Below are 21,680 nucleotides of genomic sequence, written 5' to 3' on the forward strand. Positions count from 1 at the left end.
AAAGAGAGCGCTGCTTCATCTCTTTTTCCTTGGCGCCGATGTACCACTAACCCGAATTGTGGAACACTTGATGACTTGCAGTATTATACGTACGGAGCGGCAGGTGGCCATTTTCTCTTTTCTTCTACTTCTTTTTTTGGACCCAAAAGATAGTTGTGCATTCAGTCGATCACGAAACGATATTGGTTCGTCACCTAATAAGGGGGACTGACCAAAACGACATTTTTTGGAAGACCAACGAGAAATGTGTATTTTCCGTATTGTTATTGGTACAACTTTGAAATTGTCTTGTCGTTCAACAACCAGGAACTATATAGAATTAAAAGCGGAGGGTATAAAATATCAAACTTAATGCCGTTTTTATTAATCGAACACGCACACACGTTATTTATTTTGCACGGCCTAATCCGCCGAAAAAGTTGCTCAACGAAGAGAAAATGGATGTCCGACGAGGAGGTTGGACAAGTTGCGGCAACGGAATTCGATCGTTGAATGTATTAGTCTATGTACATATAGGCATAGAAATGTTTGTTGGTTAATATTGATCATGAATCAGTATTGTTGGCCGGTTCAGCACGCTATGAATACCTTATCATTTCCACGCCTCAACGACACATTGACCAGAGTAGGGAGACCTTCTTCCACCTGGAATGTCTGCTCGAACGGTAAGAATCCATCAGCTTCGACCTGTTAAAAAAAAGCAATCAAGAATTTTGCAATTAATCACATTCTGATATTGTTTTTGAATAATTGAAGAGACCGATCTGGCAACGGGGATTTATGACCAAAGGGGATAGCAGACGATGACAAATTGTTTACTTGATTGAGTGTGGAGGGAGAAAAACGTGCATCTAAATCAACTCCAGGAAACTGAAACTAGTGAACGCTCATTGCATGCAGGTAAGTGAAATTCTAAGCTGTTATTAAGTTAAGAACGCTGGATTTTTTTGGGGGGAAGTGTTGCCCAACGAAAGGCAATTTAGATATTTTGATTGAGTGATTTATTTACGCACCTGAAGAATGTAGACTCCCGGCATGAGAATACGCCAGAACTCGCCCAAGGGAGTAGTTTTCGAACCGAAACTGCGACCTTTGATTCGGATGCTGGCGTTTGGCACGGGATTGTTTTGGGAGTCAAACACCTGGCCACGAACTCCGCGGTGAGCTTCGTTCAGATACTTGAGCATGGCTTGTTTGTTATCTTGCCAGTATTCGGGCAGTGTTTCGCCTTTTGGGTACTTGCAGCATCCGACTTCCAGCGTCAATTCCATAGCTCCATTCCAGACGTAGTTGAAATCCTGCATGCCACCGGCCAGGTAATACCAAGCGGCTCCGTTGGTTGTTCCGTTCGGGAAAACCGTATCACCGGGGAAACAAGCGCCGGCCGAGTGCATTTTGCGATGATTGAACGAGTACATTGTGGCAAGGTGTCTGAAGGTGTCGTCGTCGGGAGTCAAAGACGGCTGATAGCGTCCAGCACCCAGATGAGGCAAGTTGAGCGTGACTTCCTTGTTGTCGAATGGATAAGAAGCCACCAAAGCCCCTCCGTGAAATGCAGCAGACAGGACAAACTGTCTTTGACTCATCCATCGAGAGATTGCGTTGGCTTCCGGTTGTGCATCTCCATTGTTTTTTCCGCCTTTGAACAGGTCGGGGAAATTCCGGTTCAGATCTTTCCCGTTGGCGTTGTATCTATACATCGAAAACAGTGGCGATAAAAGGAATGAAAATAGATATTTAGAGAATCGATCGGACTTTTTATGTTGGATGTGACGTCATGGAACGCCCACTGAAACTGAATTGGTTTAGAACGCCCTTTTTACGTACCTTCCTTGGACGCCCCCGCAGTCACCTTCTCTTGACACTTCAAAGCCATCGGGATTCATCGAAGGCATAATGTGAATGTTGGTCGTTTCCATAAGAGACCTGACGTAATCGTCTTGCGGGTAATTCACTAGGAGATGCTGATGAAGTAGAAATTCGATTTCAGTTATTTTTTCATCTGTCGCTCGTGCATAATTGATATCGCCAGGTTATGAATAGATGTAGTATATACCTGAATCAAGCGTAGAAGAAGTTCTCGGCCTACCGGCTCGTTGCCATGGATATTTCCGACGTATTTCACCTCTGGTTTCAGTAGCGTCTTTTCCGAAGGCGTCGTAGAAATAAGTAAAACCCACAGCTCCCGCCCTGCACGAAAATAATAAACAAGTCAATCAATTATGGATGCGTAGACGCTTTGATGTAAGTAGACCAGTACGAAGGAATCAGGACGAGACCGAATCGACCAGCCGTATATATTTAGAGTCAATTCTTTTACCTTGGACAGATTGGCCAATCGAATAGAGTGACGTCAATTGAGGATATGCTGCATGGACTGCTCTGAGATAAGCAGTCATCTCATCGTAGTGATGGTAACCCACGGGATTGAGACGGAGGGCCGGTGGGACGCCAGCAGCGTCGTCTAATATAATTCGAGGATCTCTCAACCACTGGCCGGATGGTTCGTCGAAAACGATCGAATCCCGCAGTGACGCTCCGTGGATGGCAACGAAGGCCAATTGGATTAGTAACAAATGTTTCAGCATCTTTTTTTTCCAGCTATTTTGGGGAAATCCAAAGAGTTAAACCGATGACCTCTTTTCTAGTCAAAAGCTGCTGGGTATAGTTCTCGTTTTTTAAATCCTTGTGGCACCTATAAAAGATTAGAAATAAACCTTGAAACCGGATCGTTGAAATTATTTTTAAAACATTAGTTCATTAGGGAAAACAAAAACCGCAAATGTACGTAGGGCGGAAGTATCAGGGGAATGACGTCACACGTTAACAACAAATAAGCGACACTCTATGCAATCCGTTTGTGTGTGTGAAAGGAGAGAAATCGCGACTCGCAAGAAGGGAAAGCGACTCCCAAATACTGGAATCTCCTTTTTCTGCAATAACGTGTTCTTTTCACCTATTCCAATCAGTTCACATTTGGACCATTGATTTAGCCCGATTACCTCATTACAACCAATGCACTAGCGATTGTTTTCCCATTGCTCAAAAGATAGAGCCACATTTGCAATTAAAAGGAGAAATTTTTTGGCGAAGTAAGACACAGTTGTGGGATCAAATTTCTAATCAGAACATGGAGCATTGTTCCAGATTTGTGGTTTTTACTACCACCGTCGATAGGACACGCTTGATTTCATAGATAACGTTACACTTACTTTTTGAATTTTTTTTCCACGAGAAACCCAACAGAGAATCGAGTTGGTTTTCTATACAGGAAGTGCCCACACAAAAAAAACGGCGTATGTGATTTCCTTAGTTATAGCTGCAAGGTGGCAAACGAATTTCACGTCCGTCCGGATCGGAGGACACAGAAGAACTGGTGGTCGGGACCTTTTTGCGTCTGGGCCAAACCTTCCTTTTTCTGACATTTACGGGGCTTGAAGGCTGCAACCGTTTGTTATGCAGTCGGGGTCACTCCCTCCCCCTCCTTTCAAACCCACGTATTATCTTTTTTCCTCTCTAGAGAGAGAGTAGGTGTATAGAGAGGCACGACTTGGATACAAGCTGAACTAAAAGCTTAAACTGATTCCTTCTCAACCGAATTCATTTTTCAAAACAAAAGATGTTTCTCATCCGATTTCAACCTCTGCTCAAAAGTTCACTGAACTGGATAGGAAACAATCAGATACTGCAACTTTTCTGTAATCTATTTCAAAAGTCGAAAAGAGAACAAGGGGAAATCATTGTGCTGATATATACCAGACATTTTGGTAGATTTATTCTCCCTCTTTTTTTTTCTTCCAAATGGGCCAGGTACCGTTATAGCGCTGGGATTTCTTCCTGTATTCTACCTTTTTCCCCTACCCTATACATTTATTCATTTTTACCACCGATTCTTATTAAGCCCTTAAGGTCATGTAGCTCTCGAATAATATTACAGCCATGAAAGAAACTCCGTTATAGAGAGCTCTAGTATAGCTAGCTCTGGATCATCGTTTTGAGAGAAGGATGTTAGTGACACAATGGTATATTTTAAAAAATTGGGTTGGTACTGATAAAAGCTGGAAAAAGTCTGTTTTCCTGTTTCCTGTAGGATGGCCCCGACTCGAAGAAACCGACGAGAAAAACCGATTTCGCCATCATTTACAAACCCGCCTTTTTTTGAAAGCTTATTTTCTTTTTCCTTCAAGGACCGGAATAGAACCGTTTCACGAATCGGCGGCGTTCGTGATCGTGCAAAAGACGGTGTTGACGCGATGATTGTGTGTCGACTACTAAACTTGAACTTGTCTATCTCTGCGATCGAACTTTGTTAGCTTTATTTCGTTCTAGAGAGTGCACGCTCGTTGCTTTCCCAGTATTCTCCTTTTTCCATCACCTGACGGTGTATACGAAAGCGTGTGTTGGGACGCGCTGAAAAACGTATAAACCCTCCGTGACACACGACTTCCGTCGCGTTTTCACTGGCTCCTATATTTGTTCACTCTCGTTTATGGGTCGTGACGCAAGTCATGCTCAGCACTCGACTCGACTTGGTTGGTCAAATATGGATACGTGCGTCGGTGATTTCCCGTTTCCTTTTCCGTAGGGAGGAAAAGATTTAAAACAATAAAATGGGCGTCCGTATTCGCAGCAACAAAAAAGTATTAGAACCAGGTCGATTTCACGGAATGTTTTAGCGACAAACTGCTCATTTTAACAACATTCGCGTTTAATCGGACCGTTACGCTTTTTACGCGATCAAGTCATGTGTTGAGCTAGCCAATGATTTCTAAACAACATCGATTCAATTGGCTACTGCGTCTCAGTGAAAGCGTCGATGGCAGATGAGCCATTTGGTTTGATTGTGTTTTTTTTTGTTGGGTTATTATTAACCGCAGATAAAAAACGAGCCTACGTAATTATTTACGAGATCGTATCCCTTTAAATTACGACTTCTGTCGTCCAATAAAATATTGTAAAGAAATAGTACCTCGTAAATGAAACACTGTATACACAGTGAATCGCATTGTTTCTTTTGTTACGATGAGTCTAACAGGGCCGTCCGTGAAACATAATATTGGGGTATAACCTTCACCGGGTTTTTAGGATGAAAAGTGGGTCTTACTGCCATTGTAACTGCGATGGTCTCGCTTTCACATCGTGCTCTTCATTTCCTTTGTAGAAACTGGGTAAGGTGACCAACATTGATGACAACGCTCTACTGGAGAATCCCAATCACGCTCTCATTCATCAGGGCGCTTACTTGGTGCGGGGAGTTTGATTTATTGCAAATAATAATCGCTAGGAATGCGCAGCAATATATACCAATTAAAGTGTACACACAGAGGGAAAAAATTTAGTTCACCGAGAACACAATCAATACAATGGGAAAACCAAATGTTTATCCTTGAAGAAACCTGACGACAGTTTTATGATTGTATAAAACCGTATGAAACCACAACACAGCAGTGGTAGACCTTCTAAACTGACGCTTTCGTTTCGTTTGAGTAACACTTGTGTTTACGGAAGGCCGTGCGTCATCACTGCAGATGGTTAACCAAGTTCAATAGCTGCTACACCTGCATTCACACTCACTCCTGATCAGCATAATTCTTTCGAATATGCAACCAAACTACAGGCAAATAGGTCAAATTTTATAGTTTTAAATGTACTCAGTGCAGTGGAAATGTATTGCAGTCAATAGGACTAGTGCGCAAAATGATAAATAAAATACTACATTTTAAATGATGATGAATTGTTATTAAAAGCTGTGATAGCTGAAGTTAAGGGCTAGTTTTGACCAGGCATTTATTTTTTTTTGGTTTTGGGAGATGTTGATTGAAATACTGAAGAGGCTGACATCAAATTTTCTATATATTGTCCCAAAACTTGGTTTTCTGATCTCAGCTTCAGATTTTCTTCCTTTACACTATCCACCCGTTGAGAAAGATCTAAAAGCAGGAATACCAAAACTGTTAGCGATATTTGAGCTTTATATCAGATAAAATTTCTAATACCATCAAGAGTATTTTGAAGTTCCATGACTTGTGCTATTAAGCGGGCCTTTTCTTCTTGCTCATCCAAGTTGATGTCCCCATCTGTAATATCAAATTCCCAAGTTTGGTAAATTTGGGAAAACCAATAAGATTATGATAATTTTACCACATAAAGGATGCTCCGAACTGTCGTTGGTAAAACGAGATGACATGGAATCTAGAGAATGTCGCTCTATACCTGCTTCTTCTCCATCAGAAGGAATGACAGCTACAGTAATGAAGTAAATAGTTCAATAAAACATTATTTTAAAGAAAAAAGAAAAGATATTTAACCTTGAGGATCATCATCAGCCAACGGAATATTATTGAGCTCTTTATATAAAGTAGTATTTTCCATTCGAGCTTACTTTTCGTATTATTTATGATGTACGAAATTAGTAACACAATTTGCCAAACGGATTTGTCGATAAATACTGCCTCCCATTCCCCATCTACTGAATCACATTGTCACTGTATTGTCATAGTTTTGTAACTTACCACTAGATGGAAAATCTACGGTTGCTGTCACTTTATCAAATATTTGTCTGCTACAACCAAGACTAGAACTGCAACTAGCACGAAGTCACGAACAACAGGTTTTGTCGATTGAGTCGAGTAATTGTTTCTGCTCTATGCTCTTTGCTTGACGCGCACAGTCAACTAGACATTGGTTTTCTTATTTCCTTTCCTTTTTGTGAGTGCCACTTTTAGATATATTAATATACGCTCGTTGAGTTCTGCTCGGAGTCGTTCGTCCGAGTTCTGAATTTTTGTTCTCAACACTAATCGTTACACTTCACGCAGGAAAATATGGCAGCCGAACGATTGAGTCCCGGAGATCCCAATTCCTTCTCGAGGCCTGGTAATTAATCACACAGTATTCAATCAATTGATTGAACAGTCATAATTTTGGTTCCTAATTAAATGCATTTTAATTTGCATGTTGCCAATTATATATGGTGTCATAGCATTTATTAGTGTCTAAAGCATTTTACAATGATGTTGATTATAATTGATGTATGTTCTTTAAATATAGATGAAGTCAAAGTGACTCACATGGACCTTGAATTAGAAATCAATTTTGACACCAAAATTTTATCTGGTCATGTTGTGCTATCTGTGGAAAAAGTCAATGCTGAGGCAAATTCTTTGGTAAGTTAGTAACATTGGTTTGGTTTTTTGTTGTGAGATAATTCTGTATTTATTCCTTGAGTTGTCAATCACAGATTCTTGACAGCAGAGACTTGACTGTATCAATGGTACAGGACTTTGAAACCAAACAATTACTAAAGTTTGAACTTGGCTCAAGCTCCACAACTTTTGGAGAAAAACTGGAAATACATTTCTCAAGCAGTCAAACAATAAAGTATACATATTTTAAATAGTTCAAACATACATTTTCACTTCAAAAGGTTCAATGTAAAACATCAGTTGTCATAATTTTACATTAGGCAAAAAATTGTAGTGCATTATACTACTTCACCAAAATCAACAGCTTTGCAATGGTTAAGTCCAGAACAAACTTTGGGGAAAAAACACCCTTTCCTTTTTAGCCAATGTCAGGTAATCTGTTAGTTTCAAATTTCTAAATTCTAAATTCTAAAAAAAGGAGTTACTAAAAAGAAGAATTCTTTTGTACAGGCTATTCATTGCCGATCTTTGGTTCCCTGTCAAGATACTCCTAGCAACAAGGTTACCTATGAAGCAAAGGTATACACATCTAATTCAAAATGATTTGATCTTTTTATCAAGAATTGGCCTCTTTACAGATATCCGCCCCGCATGATTTAACTGTATTGATGAGTGCTATTCGTCAGGGAGAGCCAGTCCAAGTTGGCGACAAAAAAACTCATAGCTTTCATCAGCCGGTTCTGATCCCCTCTTATCTGTACTATTCAGATAGTCCTAATGTCGTAAATGTACTGAAATAATTTTATATTGGTTTTTTTAGATTAGCTGTCGTTGCCGGAGATCTTCAATCTCGCCAGATAGGGCCACGCTCCCATGTTTGGGCCGAACCTGCTATGCTCGATAAGGCTGCTTACGAATTTGCTGAAGTATTTAAACCTATTTTATTTTCAGCCATTAAAGAAACCCATTGACTGTAGGCTTTACATTTTCGTAGACTGAAGCCCAACTGAGTGCTGCCGAAGATGTTTGTGGACCTTATGTCTGGGGAGTGTATGATTTGTTGGTTTTACCTCCTTCTTTCCCATTCGGAGGCATGGAAAATCCGTGTTTGACTTTTGTCACGCCAACAGTGATAGTAAATTCCTCTAAATAAATTCAGTTACTTTTTTGGTTATGACTGTATTTAAGGCAGGGGACCGTTCGCTTGTCGATGTGGTTGCGCATGAAATTGCTCACAGCTGGACTGGAAATTTAGTCACCAACAGCAACTTTGAACACTTTTGGCTGAATGAGGGTGAATATTGAATTACTTTTTTTCTAATGCTTATTTTAATCTTCTAATTTTAAACCATTTAAACAATTTAAAATCAGGTTTTACTGTTTTTGTTGAGCGGAAAATAATCGGACGTCTACATGGCGAAGCTTTTCGGCATTTTGCAGCAATCGGCGGGAAAACATATTTAGCTGATACAGTATGACATTCAATATTTTGTGAACTGATTCCACATAAGTTGGTGCATTACTAATAATTTTATGTGTAGATTGAATCAATGGGAGCTTCTAATCCGTTGACGTCATTGATGCCAGATCTTACTGGCATTGATCCGGATGATTCCTTTTCAACTGTTCCATACGAAAAAGGACAGGCTTTTCTATGGTACCTAGAGGACTTAGTTGGAGGATCGGGTAACGAATTTCTGCTTTGCCTTTTTGATAGTTCTCTGTTCAGTACAACTTTTAATATGTGTTATTTTTTAAGGCGAGTTCGACCCGTTTCTTAAATCATACATAGCCAATTTTCAATATCGTTCAATAAAAACGGACGATTTTGTTGAATATATCAAGCATTACTTCCAAAAGACCCCAGCCGCTGAAAAACTGGAACAAGTTGATTGGAAAACATGGTTTCATTCTCCTGGAATGCCACCAACATTCGTAAAGTAATTAACATTATCTATTTTAAATTTCTTCAATATTGTCATTGTGTTCTACCTATTGTTAGCTATGATGACAGTTTAGCCAAAGCCTGCAAAGTGCTTTGTCAGCGATGGAGTGATTGGAACGAACAGGGCTGTCTCGAACCAATGTCAATGTCTTCTGATGATTTAAAAACATTGTCGCCCGCTCAAATTCAAGAGTTTTTAGCCCAGTTGTTAATGGGGCCGCCTTTGTCTTGCCAAGCTATTGAGAAGATGCAACAACTGTACAGTTTAAACGGCATTCAGAACGCTGAAATAAAGTTCAGGTATGTTTTGTTTTTTATTTTTTAAGTTGTGATGTTTTTAATAAAGCACACTTCTGTGAAGATGGTTACGTCTTTGTCTGAAAGCACAATTTAAGGAAGTGATTCCTTTAGCAGTTGAATTTGCTACTTCACAAGGACGGATGAAGTATTGCCGACCGATATTTAGGTAAATCTGGTTGCAAGTATTGGATTGAATATTTAATTTCTAACTGTTTTACCCATAATAGGGATTTATATAACTGGGAAGTCGCTCGTCCTGCAGCATTGGATGCCTACGAAAAAGTAAAAGACCAATGGATGTATGTGTGCGCTTATACAGTAGGGAAAGATCTCCATGTGGTTCAATGATTTGCCAACTATTTGTGTCCAAATTCATAATAGGGCTGAATTTGACATGCTTGGGTTAATTATCAATAAAAAGCTTTTGGAGAACTTAACTTTAGCCTGCATCTGATGAAAAGATGCTTCTTGGATTCAATTCCCCGCCTCTGTTATTAACACTAAAATTTTTACAAATACATAACCGGGGTCAATTTTTTAAAATTCACATTATACGTACGAATGGATAGTAGAGACGTAGAGTAGTGAATGTCAAACAATGCCATCAATTGAAATAAGGAATAAATCAATGGGCGATAACGTATTTTATTATTTCTATATCGTTGTCTGATCGTCCAAAAGCGGTAGAAAAAATTTGCAATTTGCTTTAAACGTTTTTTGCAATCAAAATGTGATGAGTGCATGAGAGTAGCATCGTTAATCTAAACGTGGCAATGTTGCACAAGCACAACAGAAAGATCATTCAAGAATCAAAATAAAGAATTAAGATGTCCATCAATTCGAACGATGGCATGGTGTAATGTTTATCGTGATTCGTGAATATCGTCACTATGCTGTCGTGATCCTGGAAAAGAATGAAAAAACTATGAGAAAAATTAGTGGTATGTGAAAATTCTGTTTATTGGTAATTAAATCGTAAGAGTGTAAGACTGTAAAATAAGGATTCGGATTGCTGAAATATAGATAGATTAAGTGTACATAACCTTTTTTTAGTAAATTTCTAACTTAACGATTGCACATTTGTAAGGTCTTTGTTAATGAGGCATTCATGAATGGAAGTTAAATTCATAGTTGAAACACACAAGTTGTGACCATGGTTCTGAATTTCTTTTATCAGGTCGCAAGGAATTAGCCTGTTTTGGTCTGATCTGATGAAGTTGGATGGTAAAATATGTTGCCGTTATACCATTATGGGTAAAGAGAGTAATAATATGTTCTCTGTGGAATGCCTGAATATTTTCGACCGGGTTTGGTAGGAAAATGGTTTCATATTAAAAATTTCATTTGCAGTATTGGCTTGAATTCATTCTCGTTTTGCAGCCAAGAAATTGTTCGATAATATGTAAGAAAGGGAAAGTCAGGAACTGAAGGATCAAGCCCATGATTTTCCCTCTACCTCGCTCTGCTATGCTGACTCATGGCGCCAAATGTTATTGGTCATCACAAACTAGTGACTCGTACTCTTGGTAAGCTTATTTACCTTAAAATTTGCAGTGATGGTTAACATGTTACATTCTCTTGTTATTATTCCTCAGCTATAATGGCCTAATGTCAGGCTGACTTTTCAGCAAAGAGCGGCAAAAAGAAATTAGAATCCAATATCAGCTGTGATGTGTAAGTTGAACAGCATTTCAAGCAATTATCATCTGTTTTACTCATTGTATGCAATTTTTCATCTAATCTAAACTAGACTTGTCTGATGCTGTGATACCAGCAAGAAAAAACTTGTTTTGTGAGGGTTCTAGTTTGTATAGGATAGTCGCTTGGTTAATGAGGTTGATGCTCTTAGTATCTCGTTCTTTTGTTTCAATCCAAATCAAACTCAATAAGGTTCTATATTGTTTTACAAATTCTCGATTTTGTGCGTAGGTTTACATTAATTAAATATAAAATATTTTATTATGAAGGCCCATTTTGTGAGATTTAGGTAGTAGTTGTGTTAGTTTACATTATTGTGTACACACAGACATGGGAAGAGTGGGAGACCACATGGAGGGGCAATCAGACATGTGGAGGGAGTAAGAACCTGGGGCCCTTGTAATCAACACATAGTTACCATAACAATTACACCATTTTCGCGCATCGTTTTGAATGAACTGCGGAAGTTAACCATATTCTTGAGAAGAAAGCTGTCTGAGAGAGTTATGGAATGTTTAGTTTCCTGCAGGGTCGTATCAGTAGCTATGTGGAATAAGCTAAAATTCTTACGCTGTAGTCCCGAGTTCAATTCCTGATGCAGGATGTTACAGGCTACATCAGGCAATGGTGTCTAAGTAGGGAAACATATCACAAATGTTGAGCTTAAGTTTGGATGTGAATTGGGATTGAAACCCTTGATGTCACTGAAGGGCGTATTTGGTGTCTTATTTGATGGAAACTCCATTGTTAAAGAACCATTGGTCTATCGCCTACTTCCGGAAATTACTATCCTCTATTCTATTTTATAGCTGGTCTAACTAAGTAAACATTCAGGTTACAGGAGCTTTGTGGAGGCGTTATTTACATTCACTTCACAAGGCTCAACTGTGTGCACATCGTGAAATCAATATGTATTGATCATGTGTTTGAAAGTCAGATAAGGTTGCAGTGAAATAATTTCAAAAAGGCCGACTGTTCTTCAAATGGTTCGAAATGGAAGATTTATTCGTTTAACGAAGAAACGAGTCAAATTACTCAAATGTCTATTGGTATAAAGTGTCTAAGTGAGTTTTTTAGCCAAAAACATTTAGTATTCATTTTTATATTGGTTGTTGTAGACCCATTCCAATCCCTAGCAACGTTAACCTGCAGAAGGAAAGGCCAGTTTACATGTCCTTCACACTCGAAGGTCACAGAGATTATTATGTAAAAGGTAAAAAAGTTTCATGCAGTGGTGTAGAGGTTGGGTGAGAACGGGATGCGCTACATAACCATTTGATATTTCATTTTGATATTTTTGTGTGTAGACCCATCCCCAGCAAAGTCAACCTGCAAAAGGAAGGGAGCGTCCGCATGTCCTTCACACTAGTAGGTCACGGAGATCATTACGAAAAACGTGTAGAGGTATTACGTGTGGTGTAGAGGTTGGGTGAGAACGAGAAGTTACATATAACCATTTGGTATTCATTTTGATTTGGTTGTTGTAGACCCACCCCCAGCAACCTGCAGAAGGAAAGGCCAGTAACACACTCGAAGGTCACGGAGATCTTTACGTAAAACGTGTCATGCAGTGGTGTAGAGGTTGGGTGAGAACGACACGTGTAGCATCATTATCAAGCAGGTAGAACACCCGCAAGGCTTTAGAGGTAAGGGTGAGAAAAAAAATCGTATAAAAGGAGAGAGAAAAGGCGAAGGAAAGTCAGTCGAGTGAGCATCTCCGACACGTCAACAACTGCAGCGCACTCACCATCTGCCTTCTTCACCGTATTCCCAGTTCGCAATCATGGGTAAATATTCTGTCTTTACATTGAGTCTTGTATCAATTTTATTTATTTTTTCATGTGTTAATACTTAATATGCCTGTTAATATTTATTAATAATGTTTAAATTTAATTACTGTTATTTTGTTAATGTGTGTCAATTCTGATGCAGTGATGCTGATGTCAATTACTGTCAACTAAGGTGTCGTATGCTGTTGGGTGTTGTATCGTTGACGACTGGGTCGACCACTGGTGTACCGATGTCTCCTGGTTATGGCGGAACCGCAACACCGACGCCTTACTACACAACAACAACATACGCAACAATCGATTCCTACACCACCAAGGCTCAAGAGTGTTACACCACAATTCATGATGCCCCGAGCTGCTACACCGAATCCCGAAGTATAACTCTGCCCCGAGTTACATCACCAGAGAGCCGTATTACTACACCGAGGTTCCCAAGTACTACATCACTGAGGCAGCGGAATACTACACGTATATGCATGCTACCCCTGACTACTACACCGAGGCATACAACACCGAAGAGCTCAAGTACTACACTACAAGCTACGCTGCCCCGAGCTACTACACCGACGTCCCGAAGTAAAAGGAGTCGTCTAAAAAAAACTAGTCGTGCTCGAACTGCTGTGCCCTATCTGTCACCAACTGCATTCCTCATCGTGTAACCGATTCGCAATTATGGGTAAATATTCTTATTTTTACATTGATTTTTGTATCAATTTATTTTGTTCTAATGTTGTTCTAATGTTAAAATTTATTTCTTGTTTAGATAACTATGGCGTCGTGCTCCTGTTGGGTTTTGTATCGTTGATGTCTGGATGGTCGACCACTGGTGTACCGATGTCTCCTTGGTATGGTGCAAACCAAACCGCAACGCCGGCGCCTTCCTACACAACTTACGCAACGACCAATTCCTGCGCCGAGGTCTTCCAGTACTACACCACTAAAGCACCGGAGTTTTATACCACAACTTACGCTGCCTCGAGCCACTACACTGACGCCCTGAAGTATTACTCTGCCCCGAGTTACTACACCATTTACGCGACGGAGTACTACATGACTACGCATGCTGCCTGGAGTTACTACACCACCAAGGCGTATGCTGCCCATCCTACTACACCGAGGCTCCTAAGTATTACTCTGTTGTCATCTACTTACTGCACGTATTTTCCTAAGTACTATTCTGTTTTCAGTTACTACACCGAGGCTCCCGCTTTCTCCACCAAAATGGCCGAGTACTACACCGAAGTGGCAAAGTTTTTCTCTACCCCGATCTACACAACGCAGTCCCGACTTGCTACGCAGAAGCTGCTCTTTCGTGCTACGTCGAAGTGAAACACTACACTGATGCTCCAGTCTACTACACCAAGACCTACGCTACACCTAGCTACAACACCGCAGCTCCCAAGTACTACACCGAAGAAGCTGCCTATTACACAACCACGTACGCTGCCTGGTATACTACATCGAGGAATTTAAGTATTACCCTGCTCCAAACTACTACCATCTGAGGTTCATATGTATTACACCAGCAATGCTCCCGACTATGTCACCTACTTATGTTGCTTCGATACTTATCGGCTTCGAAGTTCTGAAGTATTTCTCTGGATGTGTTGAAAGATGCTGAAATACAAATTTGATTGATAAATCACAAGTGCATGTCTATTTTCTCCTCAAGTACCTTTCCTTTTGCCGATAATTGCATGATGTGAGAAATATTTTTGAGTGCTATGTAAACTTACAAAAAATAGATCTTGCAAACTACAACAAAAAATATTCAATCTTATTTATTTTGTTTACCATTTCAATAACAATTTAAACTCCTTTTTATAATATTTTTTCTATCACTAAAATTCAAAGTCCAACAATAATTTTATTGAAAAATTCGAAGTTCACCCTTCATTATTTCTGCTAAGTCCAGACTTTTGTTTTTGGAAAAAATTTTAAAAAAATTCCCCTTACACGAAGTTTTCAAAAAATTCATCGTGAAAAATTTTATCAGAATATTTTATTGATTTCAAAAATTTATTTTTTAATTGTCACATACATTTATTTTTCCTATGGCCCCCAGGGGGGGGGGCCTGTCGCTTTCTCTACCGCGATAATAACATGATGCAAGTTATGTGCAAGTTATTATTTGTTTGGCGCAGAAAGCTTGTTTAATCTAGCAGTTCTCGACTGTGTCAAACCTGATATTGATCAAGTTGCCTCAGTCGTATACTGCATGATTGAATGAAAACTCAAAAGACGACAGATCAAACTATTTGAAGTCACAACACAAAATACTGGCACGCAAACAACAACACAAAAATTTTCAAGTCAGGAACCCAGATGGAACAGCTCAGCTACAACAGCACAGCAATTTCAGCATAACACCATCACAGCTACTTCTGGATTACACTGCAACTGCATACAATGGTTCAATCCGTCTTCGTACTCTTCTTCCTTTCACCATTTGGCAGCAACAAGGAAACCCACAGCGTTAAAGAAGTATTTGTTATACCTATTTGAGAAAAGAAAATTATTTTCGAGACACAACTGTGTACACATGCATACTTATTATAACAAAAGAATACAAAGAGTAACAGAAAACCATGCAGTCCAACAGAATAACTTTGATATCTAAAATCCTACGAAGGCAAGGTATTCAAAATTTCTATAGTAGCGTAGCAAATTGGTCTACTCTATAGTCATGTTAAATCTGTTAAAGTCAATGTTAAATCTGTGGTACTTTTGCAAGACATTTGATCAAAATAATTACTTTTTTCTGTTGCATGAGATGATACGCCTAAGAACATACAGCGAGACACACGAGGCACTTCCAAGTCTGAGTTGAATGACTTGGCAAAGTGGTTTCCACATGCTAAATCACCTGTAAATTTTTACATCAACATTTTACATTCAATAGCAATAGGAAATTAACAATAAATACCTTTTAATTTTCATCGTGAGAAACGTCACGACCAGCAACCCATTTCTGCTACGTCTTGGAACAAAATGGCCGAAATGCGTCCCTGAAGACACTAGCGCTACCTGGTGGACATTCCAGCCAACTTTTGACAGCCACCTATTGACAGCCATCAGATTCCTGTTCAAATGACTGAACGCAACGGCTGGATTGCTGGATTCCAGACAGTAAGCAGCAGCTCAACTTGAATTCGACATGCCTTTCGGCTTTCACTAGCTGGCACGAAATGCATCAAATGAGCATAAACACCAGATTACTCCAGCAGCTTTCCGAGCTTTCCCTATGACACAAATACACAAAGTTTTTAGTTAGCTTTTCAGACTTTTTAACTCTTTCAACATAAAAATCTATAACATTAACAGAAAGTGTTGGGGGTCAAGACAAAAAAATTAAACTTACATTTTTCTGGAGAAAAGAATAATTTTCCTGCCTGTGGCTGTAAGGCAACGGCTCCAGCCTACTGCTTGAGTAAAAAATTCAGATAAATACAACACAACACACAAGTTGGTATGTGCCCTGCATCTTTTCATGTGACTTCCCCAAAGTTGGTGCAATAAAGACTAAACCTGAAAATTAGTAACCCATGGCCTTGATTATGTCCCCATAGCTTCCTCTATGACAGAAAATACAGTTTATGGCATCAAATAAAAGTTATAAACATTTTTTAAGGAAGAATAATTGGCTACTTGTCTGTCAATGCATTTTTTGTAGAAAACATGTTCAGAAAAAAAAAGTGTCCCATCCCCATCCCAAGCTATAAATATAAAAAATAAATCAACGACCAAGTCCAGCAGTAGGACACTAGGCCAATTTGATGGATGGACCGATTAACCAGATTTGAGATTTCTCAACAGTTCAATCTGATTTTTCTCCAGATGTTAACCACCAGATCCCCAAGTCCCTAAAGTGTGCCCTTAAGTCGAGAAAGATGAGGTGGCTGTACGTCTGCACGTAGCAGCAGCTTTATATAGTTCCTCTCGTAGTTATACAAGCAGTAATCTTAAGTTCCAAGCTACCTTCACTCCTCTGTGACGGTGACCGTTTTTACCTTTCATTGACATGTTGCCGGCTTTGGTCGCCATTTCTTCTCAGCGGGACATGCATATAAAGGGTTCGAACTTACAAAGCGAATTCGACGATTTGAGGCCGTTTGTGCAGAAAAACGAGACATTAGGCCAGAAACAGGGGTGAAGCCAATGAGTAGATCCAAGAAGGCGAGTTATCCATGGGGCCGTGATGGAAATCTTTAACGACATCGGGCTAGATGCTGCATGCGGTCGAACTCTATTGGCCACAGAGATGAATTCCATCATCTTTGTGTTTCTAGATCTGTCGAAAAGAGTAAAATGCTCATTAGCTAAGGATTCGAGAGGAATAAAGGAAATAAAAATGTCTCCTATTACCTGACAGTACCTTAGGTCATTAGTATAAGTGATAAAGGTTTGATAATGAAGAACTTGAGCGACAAGCACACGGTGCCCTTTTTGTATGCCTGATTCTTACTGAGCGCAACCGGTTCGCTCGTGTTTACATACGTCTGTTGCCGACCATCCATGACCAACTTGAAAATGACGTCAGTTGGTAAAGGAACCTTTGATTTGGTGGCGGTGCATTCCTTTTTTATGACTCCAACAGAACCACAAGTCGTAACCCAATAAGGGCACGCCATAATACTGCAGTCTTAGAGCGTGTGGAATAAGTTCATTGGCTGTTGGTAAATCAGTAGTAGATGGTTCTTCTCCCTCTTGTTTGCGTTCAGATTCTTCTTCTTTCTCCAAGTTGACAACCGAATGAAAGGCATCTTTAGCAAATTTCCACATAGGAATAGCTGTTGCCTAGGTACGAATTATAACGAACTATTAGCATCCGTTTTTACAAAAACTTGTTTAATTTATTGCAACTTAACGTTCTTTTGGCATCTTTATTGTAGGAGGCACCTGCTTTAATTTCTTGGCTCAGATTGTATTTTGCTTTTGACAAAGGGAGTTCAAATTCCATCGTGGCCAAAACTGCAATCAACTGTTCGAATCGATGGGGCTGCTCGAGCAGTACCACGTCATACGATATTCCAAGGCAATAGTTACACCATCACTGTCAGTTTCTTCCACGCGCCGGTTTCCTCGACAAAGATGCATCTCACAATGAGTATTTCCGCCTATTTCGGTCGTAACCCAAATATTGCAGAGTCTGAAAAAAAATAAGGAATTATGTTTATATATATTCAGAAAATATCAAATAATAATTTAAAAATAGACACAAACTCATGAAATAACTTTTTTGTCACTTAAGTTAAATGACGGGGAAATTGTGTAGAAAAGGTAAAAATTATTATTTAGTGCCGAGAAAAGCTAAAATTTACTAATATACGCCACGATATTGAAAAATACTGAATTCTACAAAGGGAATTTTAAAAATTATCAGTATACTTAAAATTTACGACATTCTGAAGAGACGTACGACACTTCATCTACCATCAACAAAGGGAAGCGGGAATAAAGTAGGGACAATCGTTCCGTTACTACTAGACTACTGATTATGTGATTAGCAAGATAATACGCATCAGCAACCGTTCTTGTGTCTCCATATGCCGCACAGTAAATACAAATTTACACTTACCAAGTATTATTAAACGACAAGTGAAATTCTGATGGGTCGACATACTCGACAAAAAACTCAACAAGTTGTTGGCAGTTTCTCCTTTTAATTTGATCTCTCCAATGTCGCTCTGACCAGCTCCGTCATCCTGTGGATTAAATAGGTGTTTTATTTCTTATTACATAGCAAATGCCTAGCATAACATCACAATTTCTGAAACTCAACAGCTTATGCTAAACCTAGCAGCTAGGTCAGAGAATCAAAACACCTTAGAATATCAGTTCTCTTTCTCTGCTTCAGAAACACCAATAACTTGGAGGGAAGAGTAGTAAAATTATCATATTATCCTTACATGTAGCATAGGCCTACATCCATTCCAAAACCTTTCGGATATAAAGCTGAAGTTTGGTAGCTGCAAGGTAGCTGATGTTTTGATAATAAAAAATACTCAGCAACTGGATGTAAAACTTGGAACAACCATGATCTAATTAACCCTTGATGAAATATTGAAATTACAGAGATAGTAGCATGGATTAAGTATAAACTTTAGTGGTACATGATAGAATTACTTACACGTCATTTATGGGTTTCATTCATTTTGCCCATACAAATTTAAAACAAAAACTTAAAAATAACACACAGAATCCAGCATAACTTTAGTTGATATCTGTACTTTACTTTACTATTTTTGGTATGACTGCGATGCGAAATGCGATTTACATTTTACACGTGCATTGTTCAGAACTGCAGAAGTATTTCTGCTGCCAATGTGCGGACTGCGGATGTGCCCCCGTCAGCTACGCCACCTAGTGGATGCACGACATCTGACGTTGAAAATTGCAGTAACATCGAATATTTTAAAATTAAATTCATTCAAGAAAGCGACTACTTATATAAGACCACAATGAACCTCAGATAAGATAACAGATGAAGTAGTTGTAGTTTCATAATTTTTATGCTAATTCTAATAAAGGTACATGTGATTTATACCAAATTCAACGTGAATAGATTTAGAAAAATTAAAATCGTGCATATCTAACAAACTAGATGGCATACAACATCTCTCTGCGGGAAAATGCGTATGCGCATGGAACGGTCTATCAAACAACTCTGCTATAGCCTACGCGTGTTATTTAGAACCTTGGTAATAGAAGTAACTTTAAATTAAGAAAAATCGTTATAATGAGTCAGCTATTTCGTCGGAGACGTTGAACTGAGCCGGGGAAAAATTTATGACCAACTTATGGAAGACGTATAAAGTTTGAACGACTTGATAAATGAAATGTGTATAAAGGTCCGCGCCTGCTCACAAACGCTGAGGTGCTGGAGATGATATGTTCGGTGATAAGAACATTTTGATAGCAACTCTCGTAAATCGATTTGCAAATTTAGGGAACCTGCCCAAGACGCATTTATATCATAGGACCGCAGGCTTCCGGAATGTAGCGTGCGTGTTCAATATTTGCATAGTGATTCGGATTTATGAGTAGCCAACTGATGGGGTTAATACCAAAAAAAATCGACCATCTTCTCCACTATGCAGACGCACGTATCCTTCGAACCTAATACTAATTTCCATCCAATTTCGGAAAGAAAAGAGAAAGATGACAATTTCACCAATTGTTGTAAATGGAAGCACCAATTGGGACTTGCCAACTCGACTTTATGGCGAAAGTAAACTTTGTTGCAAGCCGAACGAAATTCAGTACAGCGGCAAATAAAATGAGAAACAAACAAACAGTTGATGCTATTTTTGTTTTATTTATTATTATATCGTCATCGAGAGACGTGGCATAAAATATACAGCCATACTAGCGCATCTCTAAATAGATCGAGTATTCAGCAATAGATATTATTAGCAGCCAGCCCTCGAGATATTCGTATTCCATTTAGTACTCAAATAATTAATTGATCGAATCAGCTGGATGCTGGAAACAAGGGAATGGAATAGTTCGCCGTTCGCCGGACAGTCTAAAATTGAACAGAAAAAGCTGTATCATATTTTTTTTAAATCAATGACGAATGCACATGTATGCCATGGATTAAATATTCTTAAGGTCGAGAGAGAGGCCGAGAACAAACTTTTAGCGTCCTTCCTTGCAGTCAGTCATCAATATTTCATAAAAGCTTATTTATTTCCGTTCAAGTTTACACAAAGGTCTCGGCTGAAGTCGCGGCTTTTCATGAACATTTCACATGGTTCCGATGAAGCGGCACATCAACCAAAAAATAAAAAAAGGTATTAAGTCGACAAGGAGACGACAGGATCTTCCAGTTCATGTAAACATTCAAAGATCAAGGACAGAAACTTTAGCCATTCTTCAGCAAATGGGAAAAAGAAATGTGAATACTGCATTGCTGCTCTTATGCAGCGTTAAAAAGAAACTTGTGACTGTGTGAAAGGACCGGCGAGGAAAAGAAATTCACGAACTCTCAGTCGTTAGTCTGCCTTGGCTCTCTATGCGCGTGTCAGACCAGATTACAATACGGTGATAGATAGTAACAAGGCCTAAAGTAAACTTTTTAGTTATGATGTCAAGACTTCGCACTGCTGCCCATCTGGGCCCAGCAGACAGTCGCCTATTATCCAGAAAGAATACTTCAATAATAAGAAAATATATGTATGCTCTTTACTGTCCTGATTCCCACTCGGTTTTCCTCTTCTGCATACAGACACGTACGTTAGATCTCAAGTCCAGTGTGATCCTTTTTTTTCCCCCTTTCTGTGTGTGTAAGTATTCCACGAGCCGGTCGTCAAAGGAGAACGAGGACCAACTTACCTCTCGGCCATTCCATTCTAGCGCGTTCTTTAGCACGGAACGACGGAGCAGCGGAATGGGCCTCTCGGGAGCTATATTCAAACGATTCCAGCTCAGCTCTTGACGATACGGTTGAATTAGTATTCTCTACTCTGAATGTCCACACACAAAGAGGAGAATGTGAAACTGTCCGACGTCAGCGAGTTTGCTACGATAACACACTGCTGTTTCTGCATAATCCGCCATAGGTGTGAGCCGGTGCAATCTTTTTGTTGTTGTTGCTTTTTGGCGAATAGGAGATTGCTGCCGTTGCATTATCCAGAAGGAAATCCTTCCCTCGGTTATCCTAGACTACAAAAAAAAAAAAACGCAAATCGCTTCTCTTTCACGCCATTCAACTTGATTCTAGTATTTGCTTAGACTAGCTCTTGTCTGGTTTTCTTTTCGATGTTTTCTTGACATTCCGTCTCAAGAGTCAAGAGTGCC

At 39.4% G+C, this 21,680-nt stretch overlaps 3 protein-coding genes and 2 long non-coding RNA genes across 10 annotated transcripts; 2 read left to right on the forward strand and 3 right to left on the reverse strand.

The window, feature by feature from the left end:
- Positions 1-263: 263 nt before the first annotated feature.
- LOC124192389 (carboxypeptidase M-like) lies at positions 264-3,408 on the reverse strand. Its single transcript, XM_046585630.1, has 7 exons — positions 3,213-3,408; positions 2,321-2,695; positions 2,057-2,190; positions 1,828-1,964; positions 1,014-1,692; positions 589-687; positions 264-502 (listed from the first exon to the last, which is right to left on the reverse strand). The coding sequence occupies exons 2-7, from the start codon at positions 2,586-2,588 to the stop codon at positions 389-391; spliced, it is 1,431 nt and encodes a 476-aa protein (XP_046441586.1). The 5' UTR covers positions 2,589-2,695; positions 3,213-3,408; the 3' UTR covers positions 264-388.
- LOC124192387 (leukotriene A-4 hydrolase-like) lies at positions 811-9,827 on the forward strand. Of its 3 annotated transcripts, XM_046585627.1 has the most exons (17): positions 841-900; positions 6,519-6,610; positions 6,819-6,876; positions 7,051-7,166; positions 7,241-7,380; positions 7,466-7,577; positions 7,656-7,724; positions 7,784-7,902; positions 7,966-8,071; positions 8,140-8,280; positions 8,334-8,439; positions 8,517-8,617; positions 8,687-8,831; positions 8,905-9,085; positions 9,148-9,390; positions 9,452-9,556; positions 9,618-9,827. In XM_046585627.1, the coding sequence occupies exons 3-17, from the start codon at positions 6,825-6,827 to the stop codon at positions 9,736-9,738; spliced, it is 1,857 nt and encodes a 618-aa protein (XP_046441583.1). In that variant the 5' UTR covers positions 841-900; positions 6,519-6,610; positions 6,819-6,824; the 3' UTR covers positions 9,739-9,827. The 3 variants fall into 3 exon arrangements, with proteins under 3 accessions (XP_046441581.1, XP_046441583.1, XP_046441582.1); XM_046585625.1 differs by lacking the exon at positions 6,519-6,610 and having other exon boundaries at positions 811-900; XM_046585626.1 differs by lacking the exon at positions 841-900 and having other exon boundaries at positions 6,551-6,708.
- On the reverse strand, positions 5,651-6,472 carry LOC124192390 (short coiled-coil protein B-like). Of its 2 annotated transcripts, none has more exons than XM_046585632.1 (4): positions 6,309-6,472; positions 6,145-6,243; positions 5,997-6,077; positions 5,651-5,930 (listed from the first exon to the last, which is right to left on the reverse strand). In XM_046585632.1, exons 1-4 carry the CDS (start codon positions 6,370-6,372, stop codon positions 5,788-5,790), a joined length of 387 nt encoding a protein of 128 aa, XP_046441588.1. In that variant the 5' UTR covers positions 6,373-6,472; the 3' UTR covers positions 5,651-5,787. The 2 variants fall into 2 exon arrangements, with proteins under 2 accessions (XP_046441588.1, XP_046441587.1); XM_046585631.1 differs by having other exon boundaries at positions 6,142-6,243; positions 6,309-6,471.
- A 2,206-nt stretch (positions 9,828-12,033) lies between the features above and the next one.
- LOC124192391 lies at positions 12,034-13,478 on the forward strand. Its single transcript, XR_006873708.1, has 5 exons — positions 12,034-12,137; positions 12,207-12,301; positions 12,396-12,492; positions 12,576-12,875; positions 13,021-13,478. It is a non-coding gene; the product is annotated as an uncharacterized LOC124192391 (long non-coding RNA).
- Positions 13,479-14,878: 1,400 nt separating this feature from the next.
- On the reverse strand, positions 14,879-19,208 carry LOC124192300. Of its 3 annotated transcripts, none has more exons than XR_006873675.1 (10): positions 19,009-19,206; positions 18,788-18,929; positions 18,457-18,583; positions 17,747-18,027; positions 17,244-17,675; positions 16,889-17,169; positions 16,240-16,303; positions 15,805-16,120; positions 15,634-15,744; positions 14,879-15,375 (listed from the first exon to the last, which is right to left on the reverse strand). It is a non-coding gene; the product is annotated as an uncharacterized LOC124192300 (long non-coding RNA). The 3 variants fall into 3 exon arrangements; XR_006873677.1 differs by having other exon boundaries at positions 15,160-15,375; positions 17,778-18,027; positions 19,009-19,208; XR_006873676.1 differs by having other exon boundaries at positions 15,160-15,375; positions 18,788-18,919.
- Positions 19,209-21,680: the final 2,472 nt, after the last annotated feature.

Source organism: Daphnia pulex, chromosome 4 (genome assembly GCF_021134715.1).
Source record: "Daphnia pulex isolate KAP4 chromosome 4, ASM2113471v1".
Classification (NCBI taxonomy): domain Eukaryota; kingdom Metazoa; phylum Arthropoda; class Branchiopoda; order Diplostraca; family Daphniidae; genus Daphnia; species Daphnia pulex.